General features: G+C 41.9%; 1 protein-coding gene across 1 annotated transcript in view; it reads right to left on the bottom strand.

The window, feature by feature from the left end:
* Positions 1-6,272, bottom strand: part of LOC111957026 (xenotropic and polytropic retrovirus receptor 1 homolog) — a 33,420-nt gene extending 27,148 nt beyond the window's left edge. Inside the window, exon 1 of the mRNA XM_023977739.2 lies at positions 5,789-6,272. Coding sequence (XP_023833507.1) covers positions 5,789-5,857 — 69 coding nt within the window. The 5' untranslated portion in view covers positions 5,858-6,272. The remainder of the gene's footprint in view (positions 1-5,788) is intronic.
* Between the last annotated feature and the right edge of the window lie 6,550 nt (positions 6,273-12,822).

The raw sequence follows: 12,822 nt of genomic DNA, 5'->3' as shown, positions 1-12,822 counted from the left end.
TATGCTACTAAGCTAAAAGAAAACTGATATATATATATATATATATTTGGGTGTCACGCTTATAATAGGATTACATCTATTCTATGACGCACAAGCCAAGACACAGGCGTAGGTTGTCTATAAACTATTAACTACTAGTGAGTTAGCCACTGCATCTCCAATGTGAGCTTGTAAACCATAATCAGGGTCATATTCATCAAACAGAAGAAAAAAAATGACTGAAAAAGGAAGGGACTACCTGAACGGGTCCAATAAGAAACTTGTTTTTGTTTTCCGTTGCAAACCGTTTTGCCCTAATGAATACGACCCACCCTTGCTTTCTGCAATGACAACAGCGATAATCATAAACTGTGACTTTAATGGTTCGGTGTAACTCGCATCAGGTGACAGCCAGCAGCCAGAAAATCGGCTGACACCAGCGTTCCACAAGAGCGAAAGAAACAGCAGTGTAGACAACAACAGAGGTCACACAGACAGTACTAAGACTGGCACTTGTTGTTATTCTCAATGACAATCGTAACCACAGTCACACACACATGAATACAGAGAGACATGAATATGGCACGCAAACACATGAATGCGCACACAGTCACACAGGGTCAATCTGACGTCTGCATTGGCCGTGCAGCATCCTATGGTGACACGGCCTCTGCAGAAGTCCGGGCGTTCATACTGCTTGCGCTTCGCCGAGCAGCGCAGAGCTGTTGTCAAGGAAGTGAGTTAGTTTATACTGGACCTCCCGCCCTCACCTACCATCAACCAATCATGTCAATGCGGAGCTTTATATGTAACCCTCCGCGTTGTTACAAAATTTGGGCGGCGCACGGCGATGCGGTACAGAGCTCCATTTGGACTCTGTGTGCTACCGGAGGCTCCGCAATTGCATCACATTCTTCATACAGGGCCTCCGACCACATTTCAGGTATAAATCGGCTTTAAGCCTCAGCCCGTTTCCCTGCTGAATCTAATTCAGAGGCAGTACAGTGCTCTGCTCATACAGAATGGTGAAGCAGAGGCCAGCTTCCCTCTTGCCCTAAGAGAGAGAGATCAGTGAACAAATACAACACCTATATTCTCAGAGCTGCACATGCATGCACTCACACACATGCATACGTGTGTGTGTGTGTGTGTGTGTGTGAGCGCACACTCAAACAAACCACACAGCTAGGCAGAATCTAACAAACAGGTTCTCATAAATAGGCAGATTCTCAGAATACACTTCTGAAAACCACTACACACGTGATAATTTGTCCCTGTGTGTTGTGCAACTCTAGCCAACAGCCGGGAGTCTGGAAAGACAAATTGTGTCATCATTGTGTAAAGAACTGACCCCCACAAGAGCCAAAGAGCCATCATTCAGTGTCTGTTCCAGCCCTGCCAATCTCTAATCGGTAGGCTAATCCCACGAAGGAAACCTCGCAGCACTGATGTTTGATGATTAAATTATATGTACTGAAGATGGAGAGTGCCATTTTCTGAGGGAGAAAAAATGGGGGGCTGTGTGTGGTGGACACATAACTACACCACATTTCATACATTTTTAAGAATGACGGCCTGCAGACACGCATTGATCAATATGCCATAAATCTATTTGGTGTGTATGCTTATTTCATAACAAAGAAATGCTTAAGGGACCACTGGTCTGGACCCATTTTGTTCACACACTGCCCAGCAGACTGTGGGAGAGGGAGAGCAAGCTGACCCTTTACAGAGATGTTTTTTTTTTTTTTTTTAATCTGTGCAAGAAGCAGCAATGCATAGACTAGAACTGGAAGCAGCTGTGGCTCAGTCTGACTGAGGACTGCAGCTGTCGTCACCTCCAAATGCAGGTGCTCATTGCAGAGCTACAGTATGTTGCTGCATTCCACACCAGTTCCATAGATTGCAGGTCTTTTCAATCATCCCCATTGAACAGAGGCACTGAGTTTGTTAGTAGCTGTGATGTAGGGTTCAGCTAGAACGTAACAAAATGTGGAAAAAGTCAAGGGGTCTGAATACTTTCCGAAATCTTAGTAAGTCGTTTTATAAATTGATTATACTTATTTAGAAAAAATATAATTATTTTTAAGCCTTATTCATACAGTTTTGTTGAATAGGAAATACATAAAATATTTGTACTGTGTACTTAAGCTTGTATCCTCAAAAGTGACTACACCTCAGCAATTTATCAGTTTTAACCAGAAAGGTTAGATTTGAACCTTTCTTGCAGTATGCAGCATTACTAGTTATTGTTTATTGCACTCATGATAAATAATAACTTGGGGGATTACGTAGATTATATTTTCAATTACATATACAGTGGGGAGAACAAGTATTTGATACACTGCCGATTTTGCAGGTTTTCCTACTTACAAAGCATGTAGAGGTCTGTCATTTTTATCATAGGTACACTTCAACTGTGAGAGACGGAATCTAAAACAAAAATCCAGAAAATCACATTGTATGATTTTTAAGTAATTAATTTGCATTTTATTGCATGACATAAGTATTTGATCACCTACCAACCAGTAAGAATTCCGGCTCTCACAGACCTGTTAGTTTTTCTTTAAGAAGCCCTCCTGTTCTCCACTCATTACCTGTATTAACTGCACCTGTTTGAACTCGTTACCTGTATAAAAGACACCTGTCCACACACTCAATCAAACAGACTCCAACCTCTCCACAATGGCCAAGACCAGAGAGCTGTGTAAGGACATCAGGGATAAATTGTAGACCTGTACAAGGCTGGGATGGGCTACAGGACAATAGCCAAGCAGCTTGGTGAGAAGGCAACAACTGTTGGCACAATTATTAGAAAATGGAAGAAGTTCAAGATGACGGTCAATCACCCTCGGTCTGGGGCTCCATGCAAGATCTCACCTCGTGGGGCATCAATGATCATGAGGAATGTGAGGGATCAGCCCAGAACTACACGGCAGGACCTGGTCAATGACCTGAAGAGAGCTGGGACCACAGTCTCAAAGAAAACCATTAGTAACACACTACGCCGTCATGGATTAAAATCCTGCAGCGCACGCAAGGTCCCCCTGCTCAAGCCAGCGCATGTCCAGGCCCGTCTGAAGTTTGCCAATGACCATCTGGATGATCCAGAGGAGGAATGGGAGAAGGTCATGTGGTCTGATGAGACAAAAATAGAGCTTTTTGCTCTAAACTCCACTCGCCGTGTTTGGAGGAATAGAAGGACTGTCTCTTATACACATCTAGATGTGTATAAGAGACAGGTATTGAGGGGAGGATGGATGGGGCCATGTATCGCGAGATCTTGACCAACAACCTCCTTCCCTCAGTAAGAGCATTGAAGATGGGTCGTGGCTGGGTCTTCCAGCATGACAACGACCCGAAACACACAGCCAGGGCAACTAAGGAGTGGCTCCGTAAGAAGCATCTCAAGGTCCTGGAGTGGCCTAGCCAGTCTCCAGACCTGAACCCAATAGAAAATCTTTGGAGGGAGCCGAAAGTCCGTATTGCCCAGCGACAGCCCCGAAACCTGAAGGATCTGGAGAAGGTCTGTATGGAGGAGTGGGCCAAAATCCCTGCTGCAGTGTGTGCAAACCTGGTCAAGAACTACAGGAAACGTATGATCTCTGTAATTGCAAACTAAGGTTTCTGTACCAAATATTCAGTTCTGCTTTTCTGATGTATCAAATACTTATGTCATGCAATAAAATGCAAATTAATTACTTAAAAATCATACAATGTGATTTTCTGGATTTTTGTTTTAGATTCCGTCTCTCACAGTTGAAGTGTACCTATGATAAAAATTACAGACCTCTACATGCTTTGTAAGTAGGAAAACCTGCAAAATTGTCAGTGTATCAAATACTTGTTCTCCCCACTGTAGTTACATTTCAGAGGTTAATTCCTCAATCTAAGTTCTGTGCATCCCAGCGTGTGACAAAATCAATGATATAAAACCAAAGATATTGATCTGTTTTAAGCAATCAATCATGTCATTGTGATAACTAACTTTTACACCAATCGGAGGTTAAAAAAAAGGATGTGTAATTCAAATCAATTTTATGGGGTGAAAACGCAAGCTTGTGTAAGGTAGTAACACAAACTGTCCACATTAGGGAAGTTAATGCAACATACAGTAATTTAATATGGCAAAGTAATTCAACTTGTCAATTTAAAAGGTGCAATATGCAGAAATCAATCTGCCATTCCCTGGTTGTTAAAATTCTAATAGTTCGCCTAATTTCAGTTTATGTGACAAAACAAGCAATCTAAACCAGGGTTCCCCAAGCCACGAGTTCGCTACACCCGCAATAACATCTGCTAAACATGTGTTCAGTGTGACAAATACATTTTGATTCGGCCTTCCAACATTTTTTTTCTTCTTAATTTTTTATTGTTGGACATGAACTGTAAAAACATCAGGAAATCAGCTATTTTAATTTGAGAAAACTGTTCCCAAGTATTCCCATGCATAAGAGACATTGGTGATTGTATACAAATAATAGATTGGATTTATATAGCACTTTGCTACTAACTGACGGTCCTCAAAGCGCTTTACGTACTCATCTCATCCACCATCAATGTGTAGCACCCACCTCAGTGATGCACAGCGAGCATTTTTGTACCAGAACTCCCACCACACATCAGCTACCAGGTGGAGAGGTGAGGAGTGATATATGCCAATTAGGAATGAGGGGGATGATTAGGTGGCCGTGACAGAATGTGACCAGGTTGGGAATTTATCCATGACACAGCAGTGAACACCCTACTCTTACAATAAGCACCATGGGATTTTGAATGACCACAGAGTCAGGACACCCGTTTTAATATCCCATCCGAAAGACTGCACCCTATGCAGGTCAATGTCACCAAATGTAATCAAGGTTTGAAACAATTATGTTTTAGTCAACAACAAAAAATAATGATTATTTTCTGGCCCCCCTACCATCCGCTGAATAACAAATTGGCCCACGGCTGATTCTAGTTGATGATCCCTGATCTAAACCCTGTGAAATATGTTGTAATTTCCGCTGTTTGAAGCTGGTGTACAAAACCGAAAGTAAAAGATGCTAAAACTACATTTAAGAAGGGAAGCATAGAAATAGCGCACATCTACCGCTTCTTAGATTTGCTTTCAATAAGAATGCCATTTATAATTCACATTTCTGTGAATTTCGTCGGTTGCCCAAAAAATTACATATTGCAGCTTTAAGATTATAGTACATGTTGCCCACTCACTAACTATTGCAACAATGACATCTATTTCTTAACCATTTAGAGGGTTTAAAAATGCTCTCAAACACAATTTAACCGGTCACTCTAGTCTAGACTAAAGCATCCATAGCGTCTGTGCAGAAACCTGAACGTCTGAAGTCTCTAATCCTAGCCGATTAAACTCAACTCCACGATTTACGATGGAGTTGAGCGGCGGCGAATTTAGTGTGGGCGGACTGGAGCTTCGATGTCTCATTAAATTAAGTTTTTATCCAAAACTGCTGATTTCAGCACCCAAATAGCCTGCAATTACAATTGACATTGTTCTGTGTAATTGCAGGCTATTCATTGGGTGCTGAAATCGGTCGTTTTTCGTAAATCGTGGAGTTGAGTTTAGTCGGCAAGGGTTCAGCCGAAACTATTTGTGATACTGGCGAGGTGGTTAGCGAGATAATTTAGCAAGCTAACCCGATATTACTAGTTGGGTTGGCTATAAAAAAAAACGAAGCTCCGTTTAAGAAAACCCCCTTTTTGGCACCTACCGTACCTAGCATAATTTAGCTAGCTGCGCAAGCCAAAAAGCAAGACCGCTAACGTTAGCTAGCTAGCTATTTACCTCATACTGGATGTATTGTTTTCTCCATTCAGGAGTGATGTGCGCCGAAAGGTGCTCCGTGAATTTCATCCTTCCTCAGCGGTTCCCCTCCCGGGGTTTCGACGATGAAATACTAGCTGTCAGATGACTTTCTTTGTGGTGAATGGATATCATACAGCTAGCTTTTTTAATAAAGCCAGCATGGATGATGTGACAGAATCACCACTGAGCAATGTTTGTCATCCAGATTATGACTGTGCTGCTCGGTCCAAGATCCCCTTTTTCTCCGTCTCACATTATGGTCGGAGAACGTTGGCGGGACAACCCCGAAACATAACTGCAAGATGATGCTCCTCTCCTCCTTTATCTTAACTATGTTGTCACTATAATACACTGTTATTTCGCCTTTAGTTGTTACTTTGACAATATTGTTTTTGTGGTAACACGGGTCTAGCCTCTTGTGCTGTAAAATCGTTCAGTCGCCATCATTGGGTAGAAAGTGACGTACTTGTGTCGTCACCGCTCATAGAACGCACAAAATCATGCGTGTATTCATTACGCCGATTCTGTTGCAAAACGTTTCGTCTGTTGTAAAACGTATTGCAACAGAAACCATTTACTCCAAAGATATTTTTTTTGCAACAGAAACCGTCTACTACAAACGGAAAACGTTTTGCAACGAAAACGAGAGTTTATATTGGCTAAACTCAGGTAGGTCCGTCCCCGTTTCTGTTCTGCTCTGTTTGCTTCCGTTTGGTTCTATAACGGTCAACGGTTTCATTTGCGAGACGTAATGAATACACCACAGGTGGATTGTTTTCTCCAAACTCTCACCGCTCCCTACATTTGGAATACGTTAAGAACATGTGCAAATTGCCACTTTGCCTTTCCCACAATTTATAGTCTAAACCACTGATTTTGCTGTGAGGTCCAAACCCTTGCCAGATGGTCAGGCATCATACATTTGCGTTGTGAACATCAGTGTCTCCCAGAGCAGTGCTATATTTATCAACAGACTATGAGTCGGAGATTGATTGGCCCCAAGTAGGTCTGGCACCAAGGCGTTATGAACAGAGCTCAGACTGTTCATTGGTATGCAACCAACAGAATAAGACACATCATGACGTAGTCACTAGATGGCAATGCAATAATAAGGATAAATGTAGAGATTGAGGGAAAGAGTCAGAGTAGGACTTGAACCAGCAATCCTGCACTTCCAGGGCAAATGCACAACTACCTATAAGGTCCAGACTTCTTGGTACAGAGTTGGCTATGCTCACAGTCTCCACTATTCCCGCTCTCTCAAAACGCGGCACGTGAGTTTCTTTTGACAACAGCGCCCTCAAGTGTCACTATCAGATATGCCTAGAGCATAATGTCACCAAGCAGTGCCCATAGGTACCGCCAACATTGGTAGGTAAATGAAGATATCCCTTAAAGGCCGTTTACCATAGAACAAATGTTCACAGTTCTGGTCTACTTAAGGGGTGGCTCTCCCAAAGGCACCAAAGCGATAGCAGCTAGTCTAATTAGTTAATTGACTGTAGGCCTATATGAAAGTCTCTGGTACAGCTACCCCTCATATTGCCTAATAAATCAGACTGTGATACCAATTCTTGGTATACAATCTGAAACGAAACACAGCAGAAAATGTTTAATGTTTAATTGTCTGTGCGTTTGGTCCTTCATCTGATCAACATTTTTGGCTTTTTTTTTAATATCCAGAGGAAAGTATTGTTTACCCAACTTTTTAGAGGTCCAGTACTGCCTTTGAAATGTATATTAATTGGCACATGCGCAAAACCATGTAAACGTCTGCAAGACTTCAGTTAGTATGCATTCATCTCGTGCATGTACTTCCGTCTTGTGCACATGCCTTAAGTCATAAGCAAACAGATATTGATTGCCACACACAGAGACCCGCCTTTTGAAGTGGGTTTATTTCCTGTGGATATGTTGTCTCAAATGTTGACCAGCTGAGAGACCTACCCCATTGGGCAATTGGCAGAGTAAGTTCAAACATTATTGCATTCAACATTTGTGACAGACAAAGGACGTTTCGTTTTTTTTATGTAAATGTGCGTGGCTATGCTTTTCAGGCAATGTAAAGCATCGCCACCATCGGGATCTCCCTGGATTCCTCTGGCTGCTTGTAAAGAAGATGAATATCTCAAATAAATTAAAAAATATATATTCTTTGCGGACAGGGATTTTACTCTGTAATTCTCACAAATCATAATTTTTGTGTAAATGTTTAGTTTTTCTAGTAAGAAATCAAAATACTGTTGTGAAAAGGACAGCTAGTACTCACCCCAAAAGAGGGTTGTTTACATGCTAAGTTAACCCTATATTAAAGAGTGACAAGACCCCACAAAGTTAAATCCTCTTGGCAATGAATATGAATGAAAGTTGAATTACTGGAATTTAACTCAGGAAATGAGCTTCGCTGCATGTGTGATGATTTTTGATTGTGTGAATATGCTGCAAAGTCAGCTCCACCTCTGTAGTGTGAAACTAGTTCTGTTATATAACTATTTAGTGCTTGAGTGTGTGCGTGCATGCGTGTGTGCTTGAGTGTGTGTGCGCGTGTGTGTGAGTTTGTGTGTGTGTGTGTGAGAGAGGGAGAGATCATAAATACCTAAACACAACTCTTTTTTCTCAATAAATCTTTATTAGGCATGAAGTTAAAAAACAGTGATTTTCAAAAAAGAACAGTGGGCCTAACCCACCATGCACAATGGAGGACAGCATTTGAGATGGATTACTCTTGCCTTTCAATTACATAAGAGTTGAGTTTGCTTTGTTTTGACGGCAGACTAACAGCATGATGACACTGGCCCCATCGGCCTCTGGTCAAATTCAGCACCATGTATCGTGGACAGCGCCTCTGTGCCGCACCACACCACATAATGCTTGCTTGAAATGGCAAACATGCATGTCTCCCTGCAACGATAACGAAGTGACATCTGTATAGGAAATTATATTTAGTGGTAGAATCACTAATTTAAGCGTTATTGATTAGGCTACAGATGCAATGCTTTTAAGTAAGCACCCGAGTGGCGCAGCGTTCTAAGGCACTGAATCTCAGTGCTAGAGACGTCACTACAGACCCTGGTTCGATTCCAGGATGTATCACAACCGGTCGTGACTGGGAGTCCCATAGGGCGGGGCACAATTGGCCCAGCGTCGTCCAGGTTTGGCCGGGGTAGGCCGTCATTATAAATATGAATTTGTTCTTAACTGACTTACCTAGTTAAATAAATAAAAAACAGCGTCGCGCAAAATAATGTCGCGTCCATTTAGTGCTGTAGGCCGAGGGCTCGGCTCTTGGCATTCACCGCGTGCCTTAATTGAATGACTTTAAATCAAGGTCCGCTGTGAACACGGAGAGCCGGAGTCCAAATCATGGATGGAGAGAAAAAGGCGTCACCGGTCTCCATTTTAGGCAAGCCTATCCATATTCTCACCAAAAAATAAAACCGGTCCTTGTCCCTTCGGATGGGGGTGCATTCCATATAGTGTAGCCTAATTTCCATATAAGGTGTTGCAGCCAATTGAGGCGGTCAACAACTCAATTGTCTATCCCTAAAACCTGCGTCTCGAATTTGGATAATGTTTGGCCCCTGAAATTTCGTTGACTCAACCTCGGCTATTCATAAGGAGATCACCAATACGCCTACGAGATAATCCACGGCAGCCATTATAAGAAAATCAAATTGGTTAGGGACGGCCGTGCATTTTAGTCCTTGCAGGAAAGGGTATGCATTGCTCTGAGTTTGGAGGTGGTAGGCTATCACAATGAAAACGCCTTAAGGTGAAAAGCGGTGGCACATTTGATGTTCTTACGCGCCTGTCATGCAGCATAAACAAACATGTTATTTACCAAAGTAGTATGACTAGAATAATCCTATAAAAATACCAAGGCCGTTATTCCTCAAACATTCATTCAGAGATGGAGGGGAGATAATCTAGGCCAAACAACAAACACCATAGCCTGCAACACCACTAATCCGACATCGAATGCAAACATTTAACAATTCTGCAACGCCCTAATTCACTGAAAAACGCAAAGAAGAAAAATACAAAATACAGAAATCACCTAAAGGATGACACTTTTAGCCCGTGTCTGGTTGAAGGGCAACAATGATTAGGGTAAATAAAATCATATAAAAATGCTGCCAAATACCAACCGTGCGCACAGGTTGTCTATTATCTAAAGAGAAATAACATAATCTTATTTAAATACAACCCACATAAATAAAACGACACAGGTTTTAACTGCATATAGGCTATTCTGGTCCATGACGCATTCTTTCCTCAGGAATGATCCCCAGTCACATAGCACTTCTTATCACGTCTGAGTTCGTCTCCAGAATTCGAGGGATTTTGATTCGATGCCGGGAAAAAATCGTTTCAAATCTAATCTAATAGCATACATCCTCGTTCGGCATTCTTCTTCGGTGAGAATTGTACTATTATATGTCGTTCCAGACGATAGCAATTTAGCATCCTTTCAGCGCGAGAGGATTACGAGCAGGGTCAGTGACGTCACCATGCAGACAGATGCTCCAAAATCCCTCTCATCCTCATCCAATGCCCTTGAGACTGTTGCTGCGCTTGCAATTTTACCTTCCTTTTCTCAAATAGCTATTTGCAAAAACGTCCATCTATATTTTTTCCACAAGTCAGCAATATTTTCATATGCCGAGTGTGAACATTTGTGTATAGGCTTGGCTTGCACATAACTGTGCATGATGACATGTGAATAAACTAATGAGTCAATTATGTATAAGCCTAATTCTAATTGGCCTACTCTTGTCAGATACTCATGCAGCACACACTTTGGGTCTTTTAGCAACAGGCCTATCAGAATATTAACAAACTATATCAAGATTTACAAGATATAGGAGCCATCCAAATAACTGCATAATTCAGCGATGGACATACCGGTCTGAGTTTGCCACTAGAGAGCAGTAAAGCCACACAAGCACCTTGATGCAAAGTTCAAATGAATTCAGTCACACTGAAAAAGAAGGTTAGATTTGTATTGATTAGTCAGGACTGAGGAGCTCAGTTTACAGATGCCTCTGGCCAGCCATGGATGTGCATGTGTCCAGTCTAAACACATGATTCAATGGCTCTATTCTTCAGATTCAGTAGGTCATTCCATTATAAACCTGTCACCATATTCGGCACATTGTGCACTCTGTTCATCAGAACATCTCGCCATATAACATAGTTGAACAGAAATGCTATGGACAGAGAAAGACATTCCCATGACATTCTGCTTAACCTTTTCCTCTCTTCCTAGTTTGCACTTTCAGTCATTAGTTCCCTATGATGGAACCACATCTGTTCTGCCTTTTAAGCCGGCATCAAACCATGTGACTCTTTGTGGAGCAGCAGGCTATACCACATCCACTTTATCTAGCTGGGCAGTGGCCTTGTGATTTTACCAATGAAAAAGGAAATGAACAAAGGATGAATGCTTTGGCTTACAAAACATACTCCACTTGCTTTAACCCTTGATATTGGGGAAGGGCTGATATTGGATGAAGGTGAAATCCCAGGTTGCATGCAGTCACACACCTTAGTTTTTACACTAGTTAAATCTTGAATAGCTTTATCAGCTGTTACACAGTACAGACACAGTTTCTGGCATTATTTTTTTGTTTACTACTTAACATTACAGTAATCCTGTTTTCCCGAATACATGAGCATTATGACCTAGCCCCTTTTTCCTTAACAGTAGCAGAACAGTATGCTCATCCCTTTCAAGAGATTAAAACAGATCCAGATCTCAGTGCTGTTAATGGGCCTCCGTCTTGTCCTTTATGACTGCTTGAGGCAGAAGTTGCCCTTACACACAGATCTAGGATCAGATTTCTTTGCATACCTGCAATTCTAACATCTGACTCTGCACTGGTGGTTGGGGGCAACTACCTACTCCTATATGACCACTGATACATACAATAACTGGATAGGTGTCCACCATATTGCTCTCAAGTGATCAGTGCTTTCAGATCAGTGTTAGTGAAGGAAAGGATGGAATAAAATGGAAGGAAAATTATAAAGCCTCAGTCAGTGTGCTGAGGTGTCCAGGGATGAAACCAGGCAACCAATTCCTGATAGTGAGATGTGCAATACCTGAAGGTCCTAGCTTTACCTACTGAGTAGTGTCTCATCTCACCTAGTTCCCACCGGCCATGGGATTAGTATCCATGACTGTGTGCGCTGGGCCATGTTTCCATGACCCTGTCTAAGCTCTCGCCTAATTGGTTAATTAGGACAGATGGTTCGGAGATAAGAATAGATGGAACCGTCTACATGTCAGGCATGATATAGGGGAAGTTTAGGGTAACCAGTACACTCCAGGGCATGTTGCACAAGTCTACTTTTAGATTTAGACCTCAGCATATTAAGACTGTAGGGCAAATCATCTCAGTCTCGCTGTGTAAATTACAGTCATCTTGGATCAGGGCCATGTACAGAACATACCTTTCAGGGATCAGGTGCTCAAAATTTTAAAAAAAGGCACCCTGCTTGAAAAAATTAACTATTGTTGATGTTGTTGCATAGTCCTATTTCTGCAACAACACCCTCTCTCATCACAAATTGTAAGCAAGGCAGTTAGTTAGTGCCTCCTAAACACATGATTGACATCAGGAAAATATGGTGGGCTATCAGATGAACAGTGAAAATATCGGTACTTCTGGGACTGCTCAAAGGCACTTTCAGTAAAAGTAATTCGGTTTAGCTAACTAGCAGATTTTTCCTACATCAACATCAATGTTCATCTGATAGCCCACCATATTTTCCTGGTGTCAATCATGTGTTTAGGAGGCACTAGCTAACTGCCTTGCTTACAATTTGTTCAAACATGTTGGATTTTCTCGGTACAAAATATGCAATGCTTGTCTAGTGTGAGATGTGCAACAACAAGTTTTGAGGACGGTGATCAGCAATAGCCAATGAGAGCTAGATCACCAGAGAAGAAGCCAGTGAGATGACGTTGTTTCGCATCACCCATAATGACTCGAGCAGGAGCGATGACT

Source organism: Salvelinus sp. IW2-2015, linkage group LG32, assembly GCF_002910315.2.
Source record: "Salvelinus sp. IW2-2015 linkage group LG32, ASM291031v2, whole genome shotgun sequence".
NCBI classification, from domain to species: Eukaryota; Metazoa; Chordata; class Actinopteri; order Salmoniformes; family Salmonidae; genus Salvelinus; species Salvelinus sp. IW2-2015.
This window is presented reverse-complemented; position numbering and strand designations above follow the sequence as displayed.